This window comes from Pantherophis guttatus, chromosome 1, assembly GCF_059756535.1.
Source record: "Pantherophis guttatus breed Tessera chromosome 1, ASM5975653v1, whole genome shotgun sequence".
Taxonomy (NCBI): Eukaryota; Metazoa; Chordata; class Lepidosauria; order Squamata; family Colubridae; genus Pantherophis; species Pantherophis guttatus.
The window spans coordinates 41,668,957-41,695,704 of record NC_142063.1 but is presented as its reverse complement, the minus strand read 5'-3'; the positions used below and the strand labels follow the sequence as shown (position 1 = coordinate 41,695,704).

The 26,748-nt window shown below is 37.7% G+C and overlaps 1 protein-coding gene across 3 annotated transcripts in view; it reads right to left on the bottom strand.

Moving 5' to 3' along the window:
- The window catches only part of CCDC85C (coiled-coil domain containing 85C), a 174,529-nt gene that overhangs the window by 21,617 nt on the left and 126,164 nt on the right, over positions 1 to 26,748 (bottom strand). For 2 of the 3 annotated variants that reach the window (XM_034418450.3, XM_034418451.3), the window contains exon 4: positions 10,971 to 11,075. The exons of the other annotated variant lie outside the window; for it this stretch is intronic. In XM_034418450.3, coding sequence (XP_034274341.2) covers positions 10,971 to 11,075 — 105 coding nt within the window. The remainder of the gene's footprint in view (positions 1 to 10,970; positions 11,076 to 26,748) is intronic. 3 annotated transcript variants of the gene reach the window in all.

The window sequence follows — 26,748 nt, the reverse complement described above, 5'->3', positions numbered from 1 at the left end:
ACTGTCATCTCTGCTACTCCTTTGACCCACTGATGGTCCCAGTGTTGAAGAATATACAGCCTCATGCTACATAACTAAGCTCCATTTCATCCTGAATAAACTAAATTATTTATGTATCTTAAATAGAAAACTATCTTACGATAGATTTTTACCCCAAAAGTTTTTTATTAAAATAAATTTGATAAAAATCAAAAAAATCCGATTTAAATAAAAAAAATCCGATTTAAATCAAAAAAATCTGATTTTTTTTGATTTTTTAAAAAAAATCATTAATTTTTATTCACCCTGTTAAAAATACAATATATAAACAGGAGAGGTTTTAGCAGATGGTTCTGTAGTCTTTGGTCAGCTTTGATTAACTCAAAATCTAAGCATGGTCAATTTAGTTAGTGCCCGAACAGGGGAATTACCTAGGAATTTAAATGAGGATTTATATAGCATTGCCAAGAAAAATATAAACATGCATATACATTTGAAATATTATCATTAAATAACTGATAAGAGACATTTTCAGACGTTTATATGTTAACATTTGATCCAGTAGCCTCATTGTGCATTTTTCTATTCATGAATGTTTAATATTGTAGAAGGCATGGTAGGACAATGGCTGACAGAATATTTTTTGGAAAATAGAGTGTTTTGAAAACTAAAGTGTATGTGCTGAGTTTAACAGGTGACTGAACCTGTCAAATTTCTATCACATAGCGTGCATTTCCCATGCCACCATTCAAACTGATTTTTCATATGATATCAGTAGATGCATTTATGCATTATCTTGCTGTTTGTTTCCATAGAAACTGATGCAGAAGGGGGAAAAGGGTAGCAGGAAGGACAAGGGGGAAATATCAATTAAAGTTGTACAATAAATGTACAGCCTAAATGGTTAGACATTTCCTGATAGTCTTTATACACAGAATTATAGTTTGACTTCTAAAAGAAAAAAGGAAGGAAGGAAGGAAGGAAGGAAGGAAGGAAGGAAGGAAGGAGCAATTTGTTATTTCAAATATACCTAGAGTTTCATCCGAGGATTCCTGTGTGACCTTCAAAAGAGATGATTGTGTACTAGATGAATTCTGATAGATAACCAAATGAGAATCAACAACTGGATGAGTTAGTTATCAGTATGTTATTCACATTGTGGAGAAAATTGTCCTCATCTGCACATATATTTAATCAGTTGTGAAACAAATAGTATTTGTTCCTCTGTCTGATTAGATTTCACAATATGTCATATATCAAGATGGTTCTTGATTGTTAGAAACATTATTCCTAACTTGATTGATGAAAGCAGGTCAGAATGCAGCTTAGGACTGATTAAATATAGTAAGACCATAACCACTTCAAGGCCAGAGTACTGTCAAATTCTAGATGCCTGAAGCAGCTGGTATAAATGATTTTGGAACCACAGAGTATAATCTTCAACCCCTCAAAAAAACTAGAAGTCTGGAGAAGTGCAAAAAATTCCAAAGTTCAATGGAGAAAAGAAGAGAGGCTTTAGATCAATATATTTAATGACTATATTGGCCAATAGATTGTTAAGCAATACATTACCAAGCATTTAGAAAAGAAGGTTGCCATTATATGGAACTAACATAGGTTTTGTCAAGAACACATCTTACCGGGATGACCTCACAGGTGGTTCTTGTTTAGTGACTACCTTTTCCTCTCATGTAGTGGAAATGGTTAAAGAAAGTATTTAGAAATTTCGTGGTCTCTATCCATCTGCCCTGACCTAAAAATAACCTTAATTAGCCTTTAACATATTTTAGATCTAATTTCAGCCTTTAACTTAACCTTAGATTACATTTGGCACAAACAGATTCTTCTATCACAGCATAACAGTCAAGGATTTTGTTGTGTGTATGTATGTATACACCAGAGGTGGGTTTCAGCAGGTTCTGACTAGTTCTGGAGAACTGGCAGCGGAAATTTTGAATAGTTCGGAGAATCGGTAGTAAAAATTCTGACTGGCCCTGTCCCCATCTATTCTCTACCTCCCAAGTCCCAGCTGATCGGGAGGAAATGAGGATTTTGCAGTAACCTTCCCCTGGACTGGGGAGGGAATGGAGATTTTACAGTATCCTTCCCCTGGAGTAGGCTGGGAAAATTTGAATTCTAAAAGTTCAGTACTATGGATGAACTCCAGTTAACATCACTTATCTAGTTTTAATCATGGATCCTGGATATCAAATTTTGATTTCTAGAACCAAAAACATTGGAGGGTAATGATATTCTTACACTGGAACTTCTTGCTATGGAGTTCTCATCAAAATTGGGTTTGTTTTGGTTGTTTGGAAGTTAGTAGAACCCATTTTGTGCTATAGTACCACTGAGCAGGATTACCTGGAAACTCACTTTTTAGTTCTGCAGCAATTGTGTGGGCTTTGAAGGGTTTTTTTTTCCTGCTGCAGATGATTATGCAGTAAATAAAATTATACAAAAACAATTACATTGTTGCAAACTATTTTCAGCTCCATTTAAATACAGAAAATGTTCCAGTTCTTTAAGGATAAAAAGAAAAACATTCAAGGGGCCAGTAACTAAATAACAGAAAAAGAAAAATCAGCATTTAAGGTGATAATTCAAATTTTTCACATTCATGCCTGACTCACATTGCACATCAGGGGAGACAGCCCAGGCCCTATCATAAACTAGGTTGTGGTAGCAGTTCTTCCAAGCAAGCATCTATTTAACTTAAATTGCAGGATGATTCATTCAGAAATGTACCGAGAAATCACACCATTCAATTTTAACATGCTGTCATTATCGCTTGCTGAGAAGTACAGTTGGTGAGAACATGTTAAAAGGGGAAAAAGAAAAAGAAAATCTACCCCCTCCTTCTCCTCCTCCTCTTGTTTTCAAATCTGAACCCTTCAGTATTTTTGCAGAAGAAAATATTGCTCATTATGGAGGGAGGGCACTGAACTGTGAATGACAACATATACACAAAATCCAAACAATAAAACAAGAGATTCTTCTTTCTTTTCCTGCATAGATTTGTGCTGAACTGTAACATTCCTTGGTTATTTGGAAATATGAAGGAATTTTCAACAGAGGAATCTTCCTTATATTTCTAAGAAATTTACTTACAATTAATCAATCACAAATGACAGGAAAATTAAGAAATTACAGGAAAACCATGTTTATGGTAAAACCAACCAATTTAGGCATGGCTGAGTACACACATTTCTCTTCGGTTAATTTTCTCTATGATCTGAGATGGGGAAAGATTAATACAAGAGTTTATGTAGTTGTAACTCGGGGTCCCACAATGCAATAGTCCAGTGATGGCTAACCTTTTCTGGACTGAGTGCCCAAAGCATGCACCCAAGCCCCCAAAATGCAATGCATGCTTGGCCCCTGCACATGTGCCCTGCCCCCTTGCATGCGTGTGAGGGCCCCACATGTGCCCCATCAGTGGTGGGATTCAATTTTTTTAACAACAGGTTCTGTGGGCGTGGCTTAGTTGGGGGTGTGGCTTGGCAATCATGTGACTGGGTGGGTGTGGCTAGCTGGTCATGTGACCGGGTGGACGTGGCTATGTGCATAGGGACTACTCAGAGGGCTGAAAAAAGTCATTTCTAACTGGTCCTCACACTTTTGACCAGTCCTCAAACTTATGACCATCCTCACATTTATGCCCGTGCAGCATGCTTAACAATCGTGTCAGTCATTTCACCCCTACTTCTCTTCACCACGGTGACAAGATAGGATGCAAAACGTAAAATGTGAGGAAAGTCGTAAGTTCAAGGACTGGTCAAAAGTGCGAGGACCAGTCAAAAATAACTTTTTCAGCCCTCTGAGTAGTCCATTTACTACCGGTTCTGTGGGTAATGTGACTGGGTGGGCATGGCCAATTTTTTTTCTAACTTTTACTTTTAAAAGCATTTTTTTTACAACTTTAAGAGGTTGCAGAAAACAATGCTTTTAGAAGCTTCTGACAATCAGGCAAATCTGCTGGGATCGCCAGAAGCTTTTAAAGGGATTTTTTTTCCTACAACCTCCTCGGCTGAGGTTGCAGGAAAACATGCTTTTAGAAGCTTCTGATGATCACACAAATCTGCTGGGATCACCAGAAGCTTTTAAGGTGATTTTTTTTCCTACAACCTCTTCAAAAAATCCCTTTAAAAATCTCTGGCAATCTAAGCTGAGTTGCCTGATCCTCAGAAGCTTCTAAGAGCATTTTTTTTCTGCAACCTCTTCAAGCTTCTGCCTTTTCAAGGCAAGAAAGGGCGAGGGGGGGGACACACATGTGTGGCAGTGAGATATTCCACAGCTCAAACCTCCCCCCACCAGAAACCTTGGAAGATTTCCTGTCTCTAAACTCTAATTTTGTGCTCAATTGTGGTCATAAGTCAAGGACTATCTCTGCCTTCCTCCACATGGCAGCCTTGTCCTAGTAAACTCCTTTTCCTTTCTGGCAATTTTCCTCTCTGTTGGAGGCACCAAAACAATCTAGACGATATAAGGTTTCCTGCTGGAGCAGGGGGTTGGACTAGATGGCCTCCAAGGTCCCTTCCAGCCCTAGATTGCTATCCTGTTTCAAAGCATCTTCTGAAACCACGTCTAGTGCCATGGTTTGTGGTCCTTCCTTCCTTCCTTTCTCTTCTTTCTTTCTCTTTCTTTCTTTCTTTCTTTCTTTCTTTCTCTCTCTCTCCCTTCCTTTCTTCCCTTCCTTCCTTCCTTTCTTTTTCTCTCTTTTCTCTCTCTCTCTCTTCCTCCCTCCTTTCCTTTCCTCCTTAAATGCCAGCAAAACCCACTACTTTGCTCCTAAAATGGTCTAGGGCAGAGGTCCCCAATCTTGGCAACTTTTAGACTTGTGGACTTCAACTCCCAGAAATCCTCAGCCAGCAAAGCAAAGCAAAGCAAAGCAAAGCTGGCTGAGGAATTCTGGAAGTTGAAGGCCACAGGTTGTAAAAGAGCCACAATTGCCTACCCCTGGCTAGGATAGGCTGGCGCCGCACGGGTGGGAGGCGGGGCGGGGCGAGGGGCGGGCGAGCCAGCAATTTAACAAATGGTTCGGTGTGCTGCGGGGCCAATAAATTACAAAAAAACACCGAACCGTTTGTTAAATTGCTGGCTCGCCCACCCCATTTATTGGCAATAAATAGTAGTGCGGAGGGGCGGGGCAAGGGGCGGGGCGAGCCAGCAATTTAACAAAGGGTTCGGCCGAACCCCCTAGAACCCCCAGAATCCCACCACTGTGCCCCACCCACCAATGCATGCACAGCCCCCATGCTGCCTGCCTCCCACCCATATGCTGCAGAGACCCAAAGGCCAGCTGCTGGCAGGAGGCGTGTGTGCATGTGCAGCGCTGAGCTGGGGCGACGGCTCACGTGCCCACAGAGGGCGCTGCATGCCACATCTGGCACATGTGCCATAGGTCCGCCATCTTCCTACTAATCCAGATCTAATGTTTTGTTCAAGAGAAAGATATGCTCAAGGCAGGTGTAAAGTAAGGTGAGAAATATTGAAAAGTCCTAAGCCAAAATGAATCTACCATCTTCCGGTTTCAGAGTTTGGGACCTTTCTTTTTTTAACACAAATGGGCTTTTTCCAAACCAGTTTAAAAAAATGAAAATATAGAGCATGAAATATTAGGGCTTGATGAGTTACATACAGAATTAGAGAACTTGTGTGTGTTTTGTACTGAATGTGTAAGAATTTATGGTATAGTTTATATATGGAAGGACTAAGCTCAAATCTCTACTTGATTTGAATTTTAGTCTTTGCTATCTAGAGATAATCCAGGAATAGGGAGAAAATGCATTGTAATGGAGATGAGCAACTCTGATTATCTTAGTTTGAATGTCTTGGTCCCAAATCCTTTGGCCAAAATTTTATCACAACCATGTATAGCTTTGATATTGCCATAATAGAAAAGCCGCAGTATATCCAATCATGATTGATTTATCTCGTTAGGAAGAAGATAAACCTCCCTAACAAGAGCAGGCAGACCAAGGAAGTACTGTAGATATCATAATTTGTTTCTACCAGAACCTATCAGGACAAGCCCCAAAGAAATGCAACTAAATAAGGGCATTAAGAATTAAGTAAAAATAACATTCATAACATTGGCCCTTGTTTAATGACCACTCATTCAGCAACCTTTCAAACTTACAGCAGGTGTTGAATAAGTGGTAGTTACAACTAGTCCCGGGAATTCCAGATATTGCAGCATCCCCCCTCCCAATGATTGCTATCTGCTTCTTGGCATCTGGCTCATGATTATTATGCTACAGTGAGCCATGATCCCATGATCACAATTTCTGACATTCCCAGCTGGCTTTCCACAAGCGAAATCAATGGGAAATACAGCAGGAAGTTGGAAGTGATGATCATATAAGGTCCTTGCTTAACAACTCATGCAGTTCTTGCTTAAGAATGACAATCGGGACTGCCAATCATTGCATTTTACAATCGCATTGCTTAGTAATGGCAATTCTTGTCCCAATTACCATAGTAAATCAAGGACTACCTGCATAAAAGGTTAAGAATTTTGATTGAATGACTTGAGGTGTTTTGAGAGATGTACAATTAAACACCATATAGCATTGCAGCTAGAATTTTAGTATGAAATAATTTAACTTCTGTTTGGACAGAGTTGCTACAGTGTTGGACTGTATATTTAACAATCTCCAGGGATGTTTTTAAAGTCTTATTTTAAGATCACTCACTTGCAGGTGCAATGGATGGAAGTTTGAAAGTAATCCCCTAAGTATTTAGAGGTTGTAACCCACTCAAAATGTCTCCCACTGATCTTCCAAATAACTGGCAACATAAGCACTTTCTTGGGAATACTAAAACCTTTATTTTAGTATACACTAGAGGCAGTTTAGAGGGCCAGTTTGGTGTGCTGCTTATGGTGCTGAGCTAGAAAGCAGGAAACTGTAAATTCATACCCTTAGACATAAAAGCAAGCTGGGTGATCTTGGACCAGTCACTCTCTCCCAGCCCTAGGAAGGAGGCAAAACCAAACCATTTTCAAAATCTTGCCAAGAAAACTGCAGAGACTTGTTTATGCAGTTGCCAGGATCAACATTGATTCAAAGGCACACGTGCACATACACAAAATTTCTAGAGAACTAAAATGATAAAAGAGTTTTAAATAATCTATGCATACTGAGATGAGTTATAGATAGAATACCTAAATCATCCACATATAAAAATGGAGATGGGGCAGTGGATGAGAGATGGAGGATAGAATTCTGGTTTAGCAAAAATATCAGAGTTACCACTGTTGTAAACATTGAAAAGTTCCTTGTTTAATGTCTTTTTGGTGGATATGTGTTCAATTGAATTTCTTTTGCGATTATTCTTCTGTTGTATAGTAACATCTGGTGCAATGCTGTTATAATTAAAAGAGACAGCATTCAATCAATGTAACAGCTAATTTCTTCCAGAGTCTGTCACATGGAATTGAATCAAACTCTGCCCTTTAATTTAAAAAAGCAACATACAGTTTTTGATTAACTGGAGTATGTCTTGGCTAGGTGATGTTAAATTATGCTTAGGTCCATTGTTGAATGTTGAAATCTGAATGCCGTCTGTTCAGGGATCAAAATGTTCTCTGATTGTACCCAATTCAATAGTCTCTATTATAAAATGTAGCATATAATTTGCTGATTAGGATTAAAAGACTATTTGGTCAATAATCAGTTGGGTCACACTTGATTAGATGTGGGAAAGAAAGAAAAAGAATAAACTGATTAAAATTCTTAAATTTCTTAAATTTCTTAGTCTACCACAAGGATAGGTGGTGGATTATATACAAGAGAATAACTTGGATATTAAACAATTTCCCAAAACTAATGAGTGTGGGAACCACTGTTCAACTGCAATCAAGAAGGAAAGTCTTATGCTTTGACTTGCACAAATTTATTCTGGGATCCTAAATAGTTTTGATTTGTTTTCTATATTATCACAAAGTCTGGGAAACCTGTTCTGGGTTTGGAATGAAAATTAGACTCTTTAAGAAGATAACATTACTTGATTAATTAATTCTAGGTTCATATAATAAAGTTGGCATAATATTCACAGGTAATTCTTTTATTTCTTCCCCCTGCCCCTCCCCCAATCTGTCTCTCCCTCACAGACACACACACATACACAGAGAAAGAGAATTTGACTTGCTGATGAAGGATAATAGCACACTAATCATAACTCAATAATTTCTTGTTTTAAACTACTGGATACCATCAGTGTAACAAATGCTATTTGTTACTACTTTTGGTCCAGTGAAGTTTTAAATCTAGTCTAATCTTATTCTGTTCAAGAGTGTACCAAATTATCAGTTTGTTAGTATTCTATCCAGCCAGCAAGCTGCCTATTTACTAAGAGGACATTTGATTCAAAGTAACTGTGACATTTCATTATTGAACATCCACTATTTACTTGGACTGCAGGCATCCAATTTAAAGCAAAACTACCCTGGCTGCTTCGGTCTCTGTCTTTCATATTTAAAGAACCGCGTTGTCCTAGATCACATGGAGGTGGATTTACAAAAGTGAAAAAACAGAATACTCTGCCATAGGGCATAAACTAGGGAACATATATCCTTGCAGAGAAGGAAGAGAATAACAAGACTGAATAAAAGATTTTTATCCAAATAAAAAAAAAATTCTCTGTATTTGACTGTGTTCCTCTGAAATATTCAGTCATATATATAACTATTTATAGTCTTTTAATCAATAGAATTAACAAGAAAGTGGGGGATGGGAAGGAAAAGGCCATTTCCCCCTTCACACCTAGAAAGGCTTTATTCCAGATGCTATTCTCTTATTGAATATTTAATTTGCGTCAGATATATCTACTACACAGGTGCTCATGAATTAACATTTGGGGTTGTTTGAAAGCCAAACCAATTTACCTATCTGCCTAGCCCAGCCACTATCTTGTCTCACCAGACACAATATATCATTAGCATCATGGCAGTATTCCATAAAATCTACTCAACCCAACCAAAAGAACTTGCACACCCTTTTCAGGGAGTAAGGAACAAATCAAAAGGTTTGTTTAAAAATGTGCATGTAAACACACACACAAACACACACACCTGTTTCTTTTGTGATATGAATTTGGCTCCATATAAGCTTCTGTGAAACTGCCCCTTTGGAAAAATAATTCTGGGACTTATGCCCAGTTAGAAGCCACGTTCTATGACTCACGGAAGGCATTCTGTCCCAGGAATTTGTTAGGATCAAAACCATAGGATATCCAATGCTGTGGGTGTGAAAGGAGGCAAATAATTAACTGCAAAACAAACTTGCCTCTCCAGGGAAACTCACAGAATGAGCATCCCACTGTATTTGAAGTAAAATTAAAACCTTGGCATAATTATTTATTATTAAGTCTGACTAGTGTAATCAAAAGGTAAAATTTGCTTGTTTTAGGATGGTCTTTTCAAATCTGGTATTTTGCAATCCATCGAACATTTCAGTTACTTCATGCATACAATATACTTCTCCTGGTATCAAACATTTCTTTCTGCATATAACCTCAACTTTTACAAATAATTATTTGACATATTTTAAAAAGCTTTTCTTTACCATTAGAATAAGCATCTGTCTCAAATGAACAAATAAGGGTTCTTTCATCCTTGACACAAATGGGTAGAATCAGTAAGCTAGACAGTTAGGTATTAGAAATCTGAAAACTACAGTTGGCTTTCCCTCATATTTAGGAAGACATTCAATAGATTAAAAAGCAAACTGGATCTTAATATTTGATTGGTAACAGATGCATGTAGTAAGTATCACTTTGCAGAGAAATCACAATAAAGTTATTTTAATCTTCCAATGTTGGACCTAGTTGAGTGAGTAGAGGATAGACTTTGCACTCTCATGTACATGTAAGACTAAGTAAAGACCCAGTAACTGTATTACACCATGTTATGGTTAATATTGGAAGATACTGTGTGGATACCAGTACTACAATCTATAATCCATCATTTATGGTTAGATGTGTTATGTAAACTTCACCAGTTACAATTTATTCAAGTAACTATAGATGATATGTCATATTTTAACACAACTGTATACATGTGCTGTATATAGCTCTCTATGGTATTTTGTGATGTGTGAACCCACATATTATGACTTATATAACATAATGTGTTATGTGGGTATCATTTTAGGCTATTGAGCCAAACTATATGTGAAGTGCATATATTTATTCTTCTTTCCCTTACTACATTTCTTTTAATTCCTTCAAAATGATCTAGTACGGAGAATAAGCAGTGCGACGTAACATTTATTACTTCTTATATTGTATAAAAGTATTCTTAGCACAGTTAACCCTTTAAAGAAATTTGGTGATTAGTTTCTACTGTGTAATCTCTTATCAGCAATTAAATTCTAATAATACAAGATTCCATAGTCCCAGAAAAATATTTAGGAGATTAAAATGTGAAGACATGTAATTCCTGATTTATGGAGATAACCAAAAAAAAAAATTCTCTTAAGCTTCTCTGTAAAACGCCAAATATAGAATTAAATGGTTTATGAACTAAGAAAAAAATTGTCAGTCTAAATAGAAAGCAAGAATGTAAGTAGAAGATGGTTTTACGAAATATTGTATACTATACACAATATGTACAAAACACAATGGATGAAGCCAATACAAAAACAAACAATACTATTGCTTAGCACCACATATATCCAGTTATTATATCAAAGGCTTTTGCTTCATCAATATGTTTTTAAACTATTGGTTTAAAAATGGAAAATTTGGGGAAATCTCTGATACTATATTCTAGTCAATCTGCTTCCTACAGGGGACAAAGTACTTTCTTAATTTCCCATATATACTATTTAGCACATTGCAATAGATGTACAAATCTCGATCTCCTGCTTTATTTGACAATCTTCCAGAAATGAACATTCTTCAGTTGGGTTCTGGCTCCTTTTCTATACAAATCTAAGGCTCCCACCAGCATAATGAGAACGAGTGGATTTCTGTGTGTATCTTACATTTTGCATGGCATCCTGATACTGCGACAATGAAGACAGCTGAGACTCAGAATGGTATGGGGATAACCCTTTCCTAAGGGTCCTCAGATCCCCAGTGCTTGATTGCTGAAAAAAGAGAGACAAAGACAAAGCAGGACATCTGTTTAGACCCAAGTAAAACATGAAATTTAATTCCATTACATTTCCTTCTTTGGCTCTTACTCCATCATCTAATACATCTTGTTCAAGGCACATTTATCTTTGCACTGTATGTAGGGCTGGACTCTATTGGCTGGAAGACATCAGCTATATAATTGGAAGGGAGACCATACTCCATTATTCCATCTCTCTCTGTAGCCCTCAGTATTAAAGTATTAAACATCTCTGAAGGTTTAAAGAAGGAAATTTTGGAGGAAGAATTATGATAGCCTGTTGGCAACAGCTTTCTACAGGTGGTAGTGAGAATAGGTCCTGAGAATAATTAAATTCCACACAATTAGAAAAAAATATATTTAAATCAAGAATTGGGGGGGAAACAAACTATTTTAATCACTACAATTTAATGACACATTTTCTAAAACTTAGAAAATAGTTTTCCAATTGTGCCTTGGCACAAAATTTCCAAAATTTTGTGCCTTGATGTTATTCTATTGACCTTCCATGTAAAATAATATTTTTGGAAGTAATTTGAGACAAAATACATAAAGATACACAAGCTATATTTTTTTTTCATGTCTGTTGTGCTTTAAGAGTGGGCCTTATGATTTGAAAATTCTGAAAATGTAAAATTAGCTACATACCTTTAGCAATTTCTATTACTTTGTTTAGAAAATTAATAATGATAAACAAATGGGCTATTTAGAAATAAGTTTTGGAATGCACCCATTATCCATTCCAAGTATATTTCTTTTTCTCAATCAATAGCAACTGCATCTAAACATAGACTTAACAATATCTGAATCTCACATAAATTCCCTTGCAACATGGTCACTTATTCAGGCGAGGAAATTACAAACAGACACATAGCTATACACATAAACACATTAAACAAATACTGTATGTGACATATAAAACAAAGAGTTTTCAGTGCAATGTTACAGAACATGGCTTATATATTTCAAAACAGATTTGGGTATACTTTGCTTAAACCTTTGACGCTGTTTTGGATGGTAGTGTTGGGGATGCATTTGTCATTTTGAGACTGTGGTGGAATACTAAAAAAGTAGCTGCTCTGGGACATGTCTATTTTTAAAAATGGCACGTAAAAGAGTATGGCCAGCCACAACCTATCAGGATGTTCTTAACCATTTCATAGTGATCTTTATTATACTAGAAGCTAGTACTTGCTTTTCAACACTCCGGCTCCTTATCTGTCTAAAACAGGGGTGTCAAACTTGCGGTGTCACGTGACATATTGGGACTTTTCACCCCTTCGCTAAACCAGGAATGGGCATGGCCAGCATGAGACGCATCTGGCCTGCGGGCCGCGAATATGACAGCCCTGGTCTAAAAGGTCAGATGCATCAGAAGGCTGTAGGCACTAAGGTAGGTATTTGCTGACATATGTGCATTCATGAGCACCACACCATCTACTTTTGACATATGATACTTGTTTTTTTTATCGAAGGACAATTTCTATTTTTCCAGTACAATAACAGTAAATAACAGAATAACAGAATTGGAAGGGACCTTGGAGGTCTTCTAGTCCAACCTCCTGCTGAAGCTATACTACTATACTATACTATTTCAGACAAGTGGCTGTCCTGTCTCTTTTTAAAAGCCTCCAGTGATGAAGCACCCACAACTTCTGAAGGCAAGTCATTCTACTGGTTTATTGTTCTCCCAATCAAGAAATTTCTTCAGGTGCTTTGGAGAATAGACTGACCGCCTCTTCTTTGTGGCAGTCCCTTAGATATAGATATCATATCACCACTTCACTGCACTTATTGTACTTACTCCTGTACTTACTTATTGTATCATATCAGTTGCTGATGTTAATTACTGTCATAATTATAGTATCCACTTAAATAATAATGCAAATGTTTTAATTAATTGTGTGTTTCTTTTCTTATATAATTCCTTTCATATTCATTATGTGCTATCAAGTTGATGTTAACCCTTAACAATTACATACATTTTATATTAATACAACACAGAAAATAAATATTGTACTACAATTACTTGTATAATCCCAAAAATATATTACTACCACCCCAACCAGTAGGTATTGTTATAATACCAATTAAGCACATTATTTTTATTTCAGTAAAACTATATCTCTGTGGTATATTTCAATAATATTACAATATAAGGCATTTGTTATTATTTATTTTCAATATTACTATTATATTAAGTCATTAATATTGTATCATACAACAAAACCCGCATAATAATGCTACTGTATGTCAGCAGCAATGCATTCAATGTAAACCAACGTAGGCTCACATACAACAGCCTTACTACTTTATTACATAAGAAAAAGTAAAGCCACTGACTTGGAGAGTTTTGGGGGGGGGAGGAGCCTGCAAAATTTTCAGACCATTGAAGTTTCCTGTGTATCAGAATCCAAGAACATGTAAAAAAAAATCTGGTGAATGATCCTTGATAGCAGAGGTGGTATTCAGCCGGTTTGCACCAGTTCACACAAACCAGTGGCGGAAATTTGGCCAAGGTCACCGAACCAATAGCGATGGCTGGCTGGCCATGCCCCTGAACTGGTCCCCCGGTCACAGCTCGCTCACCCCGCCCACCCACCCATTGCCTTGCAAGTCCAATGAGATGTGCATGTGCGAAGAACATGTTGGCAACGGTAGCAGCTTTTTCCGTAACCTTTGGTACTTTTCGGCGGCCTGCGGCCAGCCACTGTCTCTTTGAGAGCCACTTTGCAGCTACAGCGGCTATCTGGGGGTCTCCGAAAACTCTGGTCGGCTTGCCTTCCAGACTCTGGACCATGAAAGGTAGTCTGCCATGGAAGGTAAGCAGCCCAAACAAAGAGAGGGTGGTGGGAGAGGAACGGGGCTAGGGCCAGGGCTGCTAAAGGAGGGTAAATGGGTGCGACTGGCGAAGGGAGGGTGGGGGTAGATAGGTGGAAATTCCAAAAAATTTTCCTACCTTTTCCTGTGGGCGTGGCTAGGGGAGCGGGGTCATATGACTTGAGTGGGTGTGAGTTACATCAAGTTGGCCACTCAGTCACATGCCCCCCCACCAAGCCACGCCCACTGAACCAGTAACAAAAATTTTTGAAACCTACCACTGCTTGATAGCCTGGGAAACTACTAATCTTCACACAGTGACTAAATTAGTAGACCAGCAAAATACTGTGGACATAATATACTTCGACTTCAGCAAGGCATTTGACAAAGTAGACCACAACCTACTTCTTAGTAATCTAGAAAAAAGTAGGATAGCATCACCACCAGATGGTTTCACAACTGGCTGACAAACCATACTCAACGACTAGTCCTTAATGGGCCTAAGTCTACATGGAGGGAAGTAAGCAGTGGGGTACCACAAAGTTCCGTCTTAGGCCCAGTACACTTCAATATCTTCATAAACGACTTAGATGAGGGAATAGAAGGGGAACTTACCAAATTTGCAGATGATACTAAGCTGGCAGGAATAGCTAACACCCTAAAAGACAGACTGAAGATCCAGATGGATCTTGACAGACTTGAACACTGGGCCCTATCTAACAAAATGAAAATCAATGTAGAGAAAAGTAAAGTACTACACTTAGGCAAGAAAAACCAAAAGTACACATATAGACTGGGTGAAACCAGGCTTAATAGCAGTAACTGTGAGAGGGATCTTGGAGTCTTAGTGGACAACCAGATAAATATGAGCCAGCAGTGTGCAGCGGCAGCCAAAAAAGCCAATGCAATCCTAAATTGCATTAACAGAAGGATACAATCAAGATCAAGTGAGATACTGATACCACTCTATAAAGCCTTAGTAAGACCACACTTAAGAGTACTGCATCCAGTTTTGGTCACTACATTATAAAAAAGATGTTTAGACTCTAGAAAGAGTGCAGAGAAGAGCAACCAGGATGATTAAGGGACTGGAGACCAAAACATATGAAGAACGGTTACAGGAACTGGGCACGGCTAGTCTAGTGAAGACACATGATAGCAGTCTTTCAATATTTGAGGGGTTGCCACAGAGAGGAAGGCGGTCAAGCTATTTTCCAAAGCACCTGTAGGCCAGACAAGGAATAATCTATGGAAACTGAACAAGAGAGATTCAACCTGGAAATAAGGAGAAATGTTCTGACAGTGAGAGCAATCAACCAATGGAACAGCTTGCCTTCGGAAGTTGTGGGAGCTTCATCATTTGAGGCTTTCAAGAAGAGATTGGACTGTCATTTGTCAGAAATGGTGTAGGGTCTCCTGCTTGGACGTGGGGTTGGACTAGATGACCTGCAAGGTCCCTTCTAACTCTGTTAATCTGTAATCTGTAATCCTGCTCAAGCAAGGGGTTGGACTAGAAGATCTCCAAGGTCCCTTCCAACTCTGATATTCTGTTATTCTGTTATTCATGAACAGAAGTTCCTCTACCTCAGCCTTGAAATAAGCAGCAATTTGGACGCATCTTCAAACTGTCACTCAAGGAATGTTTCATGTAGTAGCATGGTATAAAGCCCTATGTTGAATATCAATGTACAGCCAGTAGACATTTTAACTATGACTCATCTATATTGGCAAAAATAAAGGACTGCTGTTGAAAGCGATGCTGTATTTTTCTCAGAACAAAGGTAATTAAATTCTTGTGTATCACTCAATGATTAAAAAAAGCAGAGCTGTTATAAAGTATGATGATTGATTAAAATATAAACAGGTTGAAAAAATTACGAAGTTGTAAAGCATGCCAAGTAGGAACAGTTGGCTAGTTTAATTCTGCTAAGTTTGCTAGGAAATCACTTCTACTTTCCTCCTTATGGTCAGAAAAGCTCCCAAAGGCTGAAATGGCTTGTTGAACATCATACGGTAGAATTGCTGAAGCATCATTGTCGGAAAATATGGAGAGAATGTCCAATTAATATAAACAATACTCAGGTAAACTTTATATTTATTTGTTTAAATTTATATGACCACTCGTCTCACTTGTATGTGACTCTGAGCAGTGTTAAAACAGAAATAAAAACAGAGTCTTCCACTATTAAAAACAATTAAAAATGAAAGGGTACATTTAAAAACACAGTAATAAAAAGAGAAAAGTGCACTCCAACTAGATATCTAGATACAACTAGATAATCATTTAACAGGTTCCATATTTCCTTGGGATCCCCAGCCTGATAGCACATCCAGGTTTTGAGAGCCATCAAGAAGGATGGCAATGTTGGGACCAGTTTCACCTCGTGAGAATATGTTCTAGAAGGTGAGTGTCACAGCATATGAATTATTTTGTTGTACTGATACAAAATTTTCTGAAGTGCATCTTGTTCCTAACAAATGTCATCCCTTGATTATAGAACTATAGAACTATAATTCTAAACAGCTTGACTGGTTTTGATTATTTAAGAAACTGCAAATTTACAGTAGTTTGGGACAAGCTAAAACAAGATTTGCAGACACATGTCACGTCTCTGACATTGCTACTATGCATATTTTGTGAACAATGTGTTCCAGTTTTCACTCAAACCTAGTAAGATATTATAGCAGCCATAGGAGGGATAAATCATTTTAATTACCTTTAAGAAACCTTACATACTTCTGAGATGCTTCTAAATTCTTACCCATTAAAGCAAGCTTTGTAATCTAGTTTTAAAAGATTGCTAGGGAATAGAAAATCCCAAGCATCCATTAAAAAGACAAAAATTAATAACACATCAATGGAAGACAATATAATTCTATTTAAATCTGTACTTTAAAGTCACTCAGTTGGCTTGGTTAGAATGTTCATTCACAAAGAAGTGATCCAGTATTGTTATTATCTTTTCTATTTTTGCTTTGCAGAGAGATTATGCTTGATTGTAGTCTTGCAAATAATTATTTAAAGGTGGGAGAGAATGTCATCTACGTTGCTGCCGCCGCCGCCACCCATCTCTTTAAATAACACTATTTTGGAAGTAAAAAATCCAAGAATACAGCTTGGAACTAGAATTTAGAAATCTAGTATCAACATATGCTGTGTAAAAGATCAGGAAACATGTCGTTTTTTCTCCATATAATCTCTTTCGATTTGCCTTATTTCTTTCACTTAATAAACATCATTTTTAAGCCAAGAATATCATAAAAACATATTATGGTCAGTTTTCTTTGAAATAATCATTTCCTGGCATTAATCAATAGCTGGGGTCAAACACTGGCTAACCATAGTGTGATTTGTGTGGCTATGTGCTCTAACACTACAGCTGAGCTCAAGCACTATGGCTTATGAATACAGTTTAACAGAGTTGGAAGGACCTTGGAGATCTCTCAGTCCCACCCCTTGCTCAAGCAGGAAACCCTACACCATTCTGGACAAATGGCTGTTCAATTTCTTCTTAAAAACCTCCAGGGATGTAGCACCCACAACTTCTGGAGACAAGCCTTTCCACTGATTGAATTGTTCTCACTATCAGGAAATTTGTGTCTTAGTTCTAAGTCGCATCTCTCTTTGATAATTTTCATTCATTGCTTCTTGTTGCCCTCAGGTGCTCTGGAGAATAGGTTGTCCCCCTCTTCTCTGTGACAGCCCCTCAAATATTGGAAGACTGCTATCAAGTCACCCCTAGTCTTTCTTACTTTGATGTGTAAATCCATCTGATTGTGGGCTTATTCAACAAGCTACTTTTAAAGGAAACTGGATCAATCAGTAAAGTCACATATTAGAGTCACCCTCTAATATGTGGAGGGGTCTTATTTGCAACCTTATAGGGACAATCTGCAGTAACTAAGAAGAAAAATGCTCTGCCTTCCAGCTCAGGGACCCATTTAACTTTTAAAAAAAACTTTTCATGTACCCTGTTTCCCCGAAAATAAGATATCCCCTGATAATAAGCCCAATCGGGCTTTTGAGCGCATGCGCTAAAATAAGCCTCCCCCTGAAAATAAGCCCTCCCTGAAAATATTTAAATGGAGAGCTGGAAATCAGGTAAGACTGCAAGAGGAGCCCCATCTTGCTTCACCTGCCCCAAAATAATAAGACCTCCCCAAAAATAAGGGGGTTCAAAAAATATAAGACAGAGTCTTATTTTCGGGGAAACACGATAGTAGAGTCTGCCTTGATGCAGAAAGAAACTTGCTTTCGGTTGAAACAAATCAAGCTTTTGCTTCAGTATCGTATTCAAAAATGCATACATGAACTGGATTTCATGCAGCTTTAGCTCACAGCAGTCGGCTGCCATTTCTATCATCAAAGCATGCAATGTTTAAAAAAACAAATGACAATTATATCTTCTTGATTTAAACAAAAAATAGTAGTAATAATATAGTATAAATTGCTGTTGCAACTGTTATCCTTGGGCATGGTTCCGCTAGTACCGTGATGGTGAACCTATGGCACACGTGCCGGAGGTGGCACACGGATCCCTCTCTGTGGGCACGTGCACCGTCGCCAGCTTCTCTTCTGGTTTCTGGCACACGTAGGCACACTGGCCAACTGATCTTCGCATGTGCTGGAGCCCCAGAAACCTCAAGGCCAGCTGCTCTTTGAACTTCTGGGGCTCTGGCGTGCACATGCGTGCATGCGCGTGCACACGTTCCAGTTTGGGCACTTGGTGCCAAAAAGGTTTGCCATCACTGCTCTAGTAGCAAAACTCTTTGGTAGGGAGGTACTTTTCCTAGCACAGTAATTACCAGCATGTAAGATTGTCATGGAATAAAATGAGCTTTCCTGGATGTTCCCCTCTCCTTTGAAACCACTTTCAAACTGAAAGCACCTAACTGTCAATCTCTGGGTGAAGCCTCTTAGTTTTGTCCCTCTTGGTTAATATCGTTGTCCCATGCTGGTGGTTTCTCCATCCCCAACTGCAAAATCCTCGGGTTTTTGGTCAATTTGTTGGTTTTCCCAAGCTAGAAGAGTCAAAGATGGAAACAGTAACAATGGTGGTGCTGTATTACATTCTGCCTTTGTGTTTATTTTATTTTTTAATTATTATTTATTTATTTATTTATATCCACCTTTATTGTTTTTACAAATAACCCAAGGCAGTGAACATATCCAACATACCTTCCTTCTCCTAATTTCCGCACAATAACAACAACCCTGTGAGGTAGATTGGGCTGACAGAGAGTAACTGGCCCAAAGTCACTCAGCTGGCTTTCAAGGCTAAGGTGGGACTTGAATTTACAGCCTCCTACTTTCCAGCCTAGTGCCTTAACCATTATACCAAACTGGCTCTCTAAATTTTACAATTTTAACATAAGCCTTTACTCTGGGGTCCTTTTGAGAGGTGAAGGTTGGGCATAATTTTAGAAACGAATTAGTGAGTGAATGAATGTGTATGGGTAATTATTTATGTAGATTTAAAGAATACCTGATTCCCAATGACTCTGCATACTTTACATTATTTAACAGAGTAACAGAGTGCAATTGTCATAATCGTATCTCGACGCAAGTAACGATAGAACTTCTACTCCAATGCATCTGAAGGCCATCAAGTCTTACAAGCTTATTAAAAATGTAGTGAGGCTATTGTTCTCCCAAAGATAAGCTTTGTCACCGTAATACTATTTTTTACCTCTCCCAAGTAATTTATCACCCAGAAAACCTTCTACTTTGAACTGTCAAGGCTGCCAAATACTAGCCTAACTTACAAAGGGATAGGGAACAAAACATCAATCTTGTCAAGTGCCATGCCATTAGAAAGCTTCCTTGATGATAATGCAGGTGTCTGGAGTTTTTAGTTACTGTCAGACAAATCTTAAATTCAAGAGCAGCCTAGCCAGTAGATGTAACCGTAACAGGCTATTTCAGAGAACTTTGCAGATTGCTAACTTTCCAGTGAATTATCATTGCCAGAGTGCAAAATTTATGCACATTTTTGTTGGTTTTAAGTTGCTGATATGAATGGGGGGGAAAGCAGATTTTACAAGTAGTCCTTGATTTACAACAATCCATTTAGTGACCTTTTAAAGTTATGGCACTGAAAAAAGTGACTTATGACTGTTTTTCACACGACTGTTGCAACTTCCTCAATGGTCATGTGATCAAAATTCTGACGCTTGGCAACCGATTCATATTTATGACTCTTGCAGTGTCCTGCAAAGTCATGTGATCACTTTTTGCGATCTTCTAACCAGCAAAGTCAATGGGGTAGTTTCATTTAACAATCACGTTTCTAACTTAACAACAGCAGTGATTCACTGAAGAACTCTGGCAAGAAAAGTGTTAAAACAGGGCAAAACTCACTTAACAAATGTCTCACTTAGCAACATAAATTTTGGGCTCAATTGTGGTCATAAGCCGAGGACTATCTGTATTTTATCCTCTGACTAAAACTGAGCAAATGTGAGAGAACATCACTGCAAATGCAACAAAAATAACAAAAATCAAAAAATCAAAAGTGCATGTAATTGCACGGAACTAGACAGTATACACTGCATGGAGAAGGCTCAACTGTCAACCCTTCAAATTTCAATTAGAGAATTTCACAGAGGAGAAAAAACTATACTTGAGAAAAATTGGCAATCTGATATATCCACCAACTCAATAAAACGAGAGAAAAGTTTCACTCATTGAAAATTGCTTCTAATGTTTGCATAGTGTTTATGATTTCTGTGACAGCACTGTCTGAAATTAATGTGATTTATATCATAAAGTCATTTTTATGGAAAGGGGGATATAAATGTTTTAATTAAAAATAAAAAAATTATGTCATTTAGCCAATGCAATTTGTTATCATAAAAGTGGGTATGCAAAATTTAGAACTATAAACCAGCAAAAACAAGTAGAGATTGTTTTATGAAAAAATGAAATATTGGATTTCTTCCCCCTTTGCTACCCATCCACTACAATGTTTATTTATTTTCTTTTTTTTTCACAAATATGTTTATCATTCCATCCCAATACTCTTAACAGAAGTTTCTGGATTTCTTTTAGCCATGTCAAACTTCAAAATGAAGAAGGTAAATAGAGCAGAAATGCTATAAATATCATATATTTATATATGACACCACATACCATTATATGTTGGTATATTTGCTGTTTCATTTATAAATGCTAAATTTCAAATAGATTTTTCAATATCACTATAATTAAAGAGCCATGGTGGTGCAGTGGTTAGAGTGCATTACTGCAGGCTACTTCTGCTGACTGCCAGCTGACTGCAATTTGGCAGTTCGAATCTCACCAGGCTCAAGGTTGATTCAGCCTTCCATCCTTCTGAGGTGGGTAAAATGAGGAAGCAAATTGTTGGGGAAAATATGCTGACTCTCTAAACCACTTAGAGAGGGCTGTAAAGCACTGAAAAGCGGTATATAAGTGCTATTGCTATTATTGAAAGGCCTCTTTCCATTGTCCCACTAGATTTCAGACCCTTCCACAGAAGGATGGTATCTTTCATTTGTGGAAATGATTCTTTGGAAATTATATTGCGCAGAAGCCCTTAGAAACGAGTTTGGGAGCATGTAATTGTTTGTTTGTTTTTTAAATGTTAGATTTATATCCATTTCTCCAGGTCTACAAGTTCCTTAACGATTCCTTTTTCTCTCTAACAACTGTGAGATAAGGTTAAGATTAGCCTTGAGAGACTGATCATTCAATCAGTAGCTTTCATGGCTATGGTGGGGTCTTCCCATTCCTAGTTCAACATCTTAACTAATAGATGAGATTAGCTCTCTTCTCTCTCTGGTCATGTCCGTTTACATTGAATTAATCACTGCAGGAAGATGGCTCTACAGCAGTGATGGTGAACCTTTTTGGCACCGAGTGCCGAAAAGGGAGCACTTTGTGTGTACTCGTCAGGGCCGTGACCAGGAAGATGAGCTGCCCAAGGGGCATGCACGGGCAGGATAAGGTACTTTTGGTTTCCGCCAGCAAGTCTTCTGGTTGCTGCTGTACATTAGCACAAGCCGATCAGCTGGCCAGTGCGCATGCTCACGCTGGAAAACAGAAGACCAGCTCTTCTGGTTTCCAGCACTGCCGCACGCACAAAGGCCAGCTGATCATCGTGTGCACATGCGTGCCAGAAACCCAGAAGAAGAACAGGCGATGCCGCGTGTTCCAGGTGACATGGCTCCGTGTACCACTTCGCGCACGCATCATGGCTCTAGAGTATACAGATCTCTGATGTAAACTAGCTGAACTCTTGTGGCACTCTTAGAATCTAAGAGAAACCAATAACACCTCAGCATGTAATAGCAGTATACAATTATTAAAAAAATGAGTCACCATCTAAAGTACTTTTGAACTCAGTATGACTTAGGTAAAAAGCAGAAGATTAAAACGAATTTGGAGTACCCAAGGGAAATCATACTTGGTTCATTATGTGTCTACCTCATTCATTTATAAAATCTTCTGGACCAGGGCTCTCAAATACATGAACATAAGTGCTTAAATATAAAACATGAATTGGCTTGAGGTGCTTCCTGTAGGATTTTGCCCAGAGAATGGTTCAATTTTGCACATATTGTGTAAACTCCTTTTCCAGTATTTGTGCACAATATCTTCTCTAACTTTAGAGATGTGTTATCCTTCTAAATTGTTTGAAATTAGCTAAAATAAAGTCTGAGATGAAAACAAACTCAAAAAAGATATTAAGTTAGGACAAAACAACTGAAAATAAAAATCATATGACCTTTCAAATGAGGGAAAAAAGAAAATCAGGCTCTCTGAACTGGAGAAAAGAAATTTAACATTTGACTTGTTCTGGAGGCAGAGCAATGACACTGTTTCTATTAGTGAATTTTGATTGAAATGATGTTACAAAAAGAACATTATGCTTTCATTTTTTTCAAAAGAAAATTAAACAACCTCTAGAAGACAGTTGAAATTTTCCAGAAAATAAATTATGAATCTGTCATTAATACTACTATTAGACTGAGTACAACATAGTTATATTGACCATTTTTCTAGCCGTCATCTCTCTGGGTTTTATTAATAAATATCTCCTTTCCCTGAGGAAAAAATGACATAAAGGAAATGTGAATGCCAGGGTTATTGAGCGGAGGTGGGTCAGGGAAGACAGACACATCATTATTCATTGTCGGGTCATTACAAATATAGTAATTATTCACATAGAATTGGACATATCAAAGGCACTGTCAGGCAGATATAGCATGTCAAGAATGAGTGCCAATATAAAGCCATTCTGAAAAATAATCCAAAAACTAAATTGCATCGCACTGGAGGGAGTCATGAGAATGTCTATCACTATCCAGTGATTTAGATATATAAGTGAAGGGTTATAGATAGTCCTTTTGACTTACAACCATGATTGGGATCAGAATTTCCACTACTAAGCGAAGCAGTTGTAATGTGAATGGTACCTAATTTTATGACATTTTTTGTCATGGTTGTTAACGGAATCACTGGTTAAACAATTCTAGCTTTCTCATTGACTTCGCTTGTTGGAAGCCAGTTGGAAAGGTTGCAATGGAGATCACATGGCTCCAGGATGCTGCAATCATTGCAAATACATGCTGGTTTCCAAGGGCCTAAATTTTGATTGCGTAATTCTGGGGATGCTATGATGGTTGTAAGTCACTTTTTTCAGTGCTATTCTAATTCTGAATGGTCACTAAACAAATCACTGTAAATTGACAATACCTATATTGCTGTAGTGCAGGGGTCGGCAACCTTAAACACTCAAAGAGCCACAAAGGTCCTAACTGGAAGCCCTCGTTCAATTCCGGAGCCGACTGGAAGTCCGGTTCCTACATCATAGTCTCCTCCTAGCACGGCATCCTTTTTCCTCTGCTGACCAGAAGTCCAGTTCCCCCACCATAGAGTCTCCTCCTAGCACGGCATCCTTTTTCCTCTACCTGTCCTAAGCAAAAGCCCTATCAACTGCAGAGCACAGGGATGAAAGTATCCCAGTATCCAGTATCCAGAATAACAGAGAATGACAATTCCAAATGACACAAGTTAAAAATTAAATTGTAGACCAACAGAAATTTCCTAAATACTCTCTGAATATTTCACAGAAATCCAACATCAGTCTCGCTAGTAAGACTGAGTGAAAAAGTCTGAAGAGGGCGTGGCGAGACCAACGGAAAAAGAATTTGAACACTCAGTCTCGAGCTAAGCAGGAAGTGATTACCCATGTGGATTGTCGGAGCAGTGAAGCTGGAAAAAGTTCTTTTGCCAGGATCTCAGAAAAACAGGAACACATAATAAAAGTAAAGTATATAAACTGGAAACTATTTGTAACGATTATGAATTGTAGGGATGTATTGTTGAGCAGGATGAATGAAGTGAAACATGCAATCCAATGACCCTATTGGGTTTTTCTATGCATATAGAAAATATGAATGATATCTGAGAGGAAAAATTTGACAATACAATTTTAATCATTAAAACCAGGATGAGAAAATGTGTTGCTTCAACCAGAGTACCATCATTGGCCATACTGGCTGGAGCTGTTGAAAGTTTCAATACACTCTATCTAGACAGCACACACAGCATTTTTGGTGCAAAGTGCCTCAGAAATTATCTGGAAAATAATTAGTTCAGTTATTAAAGAAAAAACCAACCGCTTATAGTGCAATCTAGATTTTCCTACATTCAGAAAGCAAAAAACTGAAATGTCATAGATTACCTTTCTGAAATTTCTTAGTAGGCTGTTTAAACTAGCCAGCTGGGACAGAATAATATATTATTCATTGCAAATTATAATGTAAAGCAAAACAATATTTATAAATAGTTCCCTAAGCTCTACAAATTTTTCCTTTCCTTATATGCACATTTATCTTTCATGTACCTAAATAATGTGTTATTCTGCAGCAAAAAACAACAGAAAAATGTGAGCACTTAAATAGAAAATCTTATAAAATGTATTTTTAAAACAGAAATTGCAAAAATGCATAGATAATTCTGCTTTTCACCACAGTTAAAAAAGAGATCAGTTAGTATAGAACTGATTGAATTAAGATAAAAATATCAAGTGCTCCAAATTTCAGTGTTCAACAGCCCAGCTTTTAAGTATGCAAGATATGATTATGAGTTACAATGGAAAAGGTGCTGTAACAGGCATTTCAATGAAGTGGTGCAAAGTAGAATTCATAATTGACAGCCAGGAGATAATTCTATAAAGGAAAATGATAAACAGCAAGAAACTGTTAATAAAGGGTTTTGCTGTGTGATACATCAGAATGTAAAATTAACTCTAAAAATATTTAATGTCAGCATCTCTATGGGGTATAAACTTCAAAGCTACATGTGGCATCATGTGCTGTGCGTTCTACAGAAGCAAGTTGAAATGAATAATGGCATTGATAGACCCTCTCACACATGGAACTGACAATTGTATACAAGTAACTCTTGACTTACAACTGGATGCTTAGTGACCAATTGAAGTTGCGAGGAAACACACAGAACTACTTACAATCTTGATTCAAAGTTCCGATGGCCATCCTCCCACCTTGCATTCGCATTATGCCATTTGGGGCACCCAGCAACCAGTTTGCATTTATGGCCGTTTGCAGCATCCAGGGGTCACATCATTTTTTGCCATAAACCAACATTTGCTTCTGGTTTCCAGCAAAAAACACCTACTGCAGACCATGGATTTATTTAACAACACTGTGGCATTCACTTTACAACCACTGCATTCGCTTAGTGACCATTGCAAAAAAAATTAGTAAAATTGGGTGCGGTTAGAGGGTGATTCACTTAATGACCGGCATGACTTATGATCATAATGCCAGGCTCAATTGTGCTGGTAAGTCAAGGACTACCTGTACAGCATTATTTCATGTGTCTCTAGGTCTTCTTTTAAGATGCTCAGAAAAACATCTTTTACCTACCAACACTTCTTGCATTAAAATCCAGAAGATCATTGTGTGGATGGAAGGATGGGTAGTCTTTAGTGGAATGGAGATCCCCACCCCTTTCATTTGAGGAAGGGATACTAACAGTTCCATGGGATGGGTTCATTTCACATAAGTAAATGGGATTGGGATTTTCAGCTTGTTATACATATTTCTATCTTTCAGTTCTGAGAATTTATATTCTCTCTAAACAGTGACCCCAAAGGAAAGACTTTGACAGAACAGAAATAAAAAAACATAAAAGACAGATAAAATGTTTGCAAAAACTAGTGTATTCTCTATACTGAATGGAGTATAGAGTAATATCAGTGCCAGGAAACAAATACAGAGGGATAGACTAGAAAGATATGAAAATACAGTGAAATTGGACTAGGAAGAATATAGTATAGGTAAAGAGCTTATAGAATATAGATAGCTAAAAAGAATATTCTTATATTATTAAGATTAATTTCTGAACTACTTGAAGGCATTTATAATTTAAAACTCCTTTTTCGGTAAGTTTTCCTTTTTTACAATAATCCTTCCAAGCCACTGAAGGGAGATACAAAAATTGAATGTAGAAATCTCTAATGCTTTGTGCCTATTGAATCTGGGTGAATCTAATTGTGGACAGTACAATAAAGAACCAATAGAAGATAACAATTGGAGGTGTGGGCAGAACTGTTGGGTCCTTGGTGCTCTCTGAACTTGGTGGTTTTTTTTGCAGACATTTCATTACCAATCTAAGTAACATCATCACTGCTATGGAGGATAAAGAAATTCCAATCCCCAGGGTAACTCTGCCCCAACAAAATGCCTACTACCCATATAAATACTTCCAGGCTAGATTCACACTTTATCTCGAAACCAGCATTTTTTTCTAATTCCTGGGTTGTTTCTAATCTTTG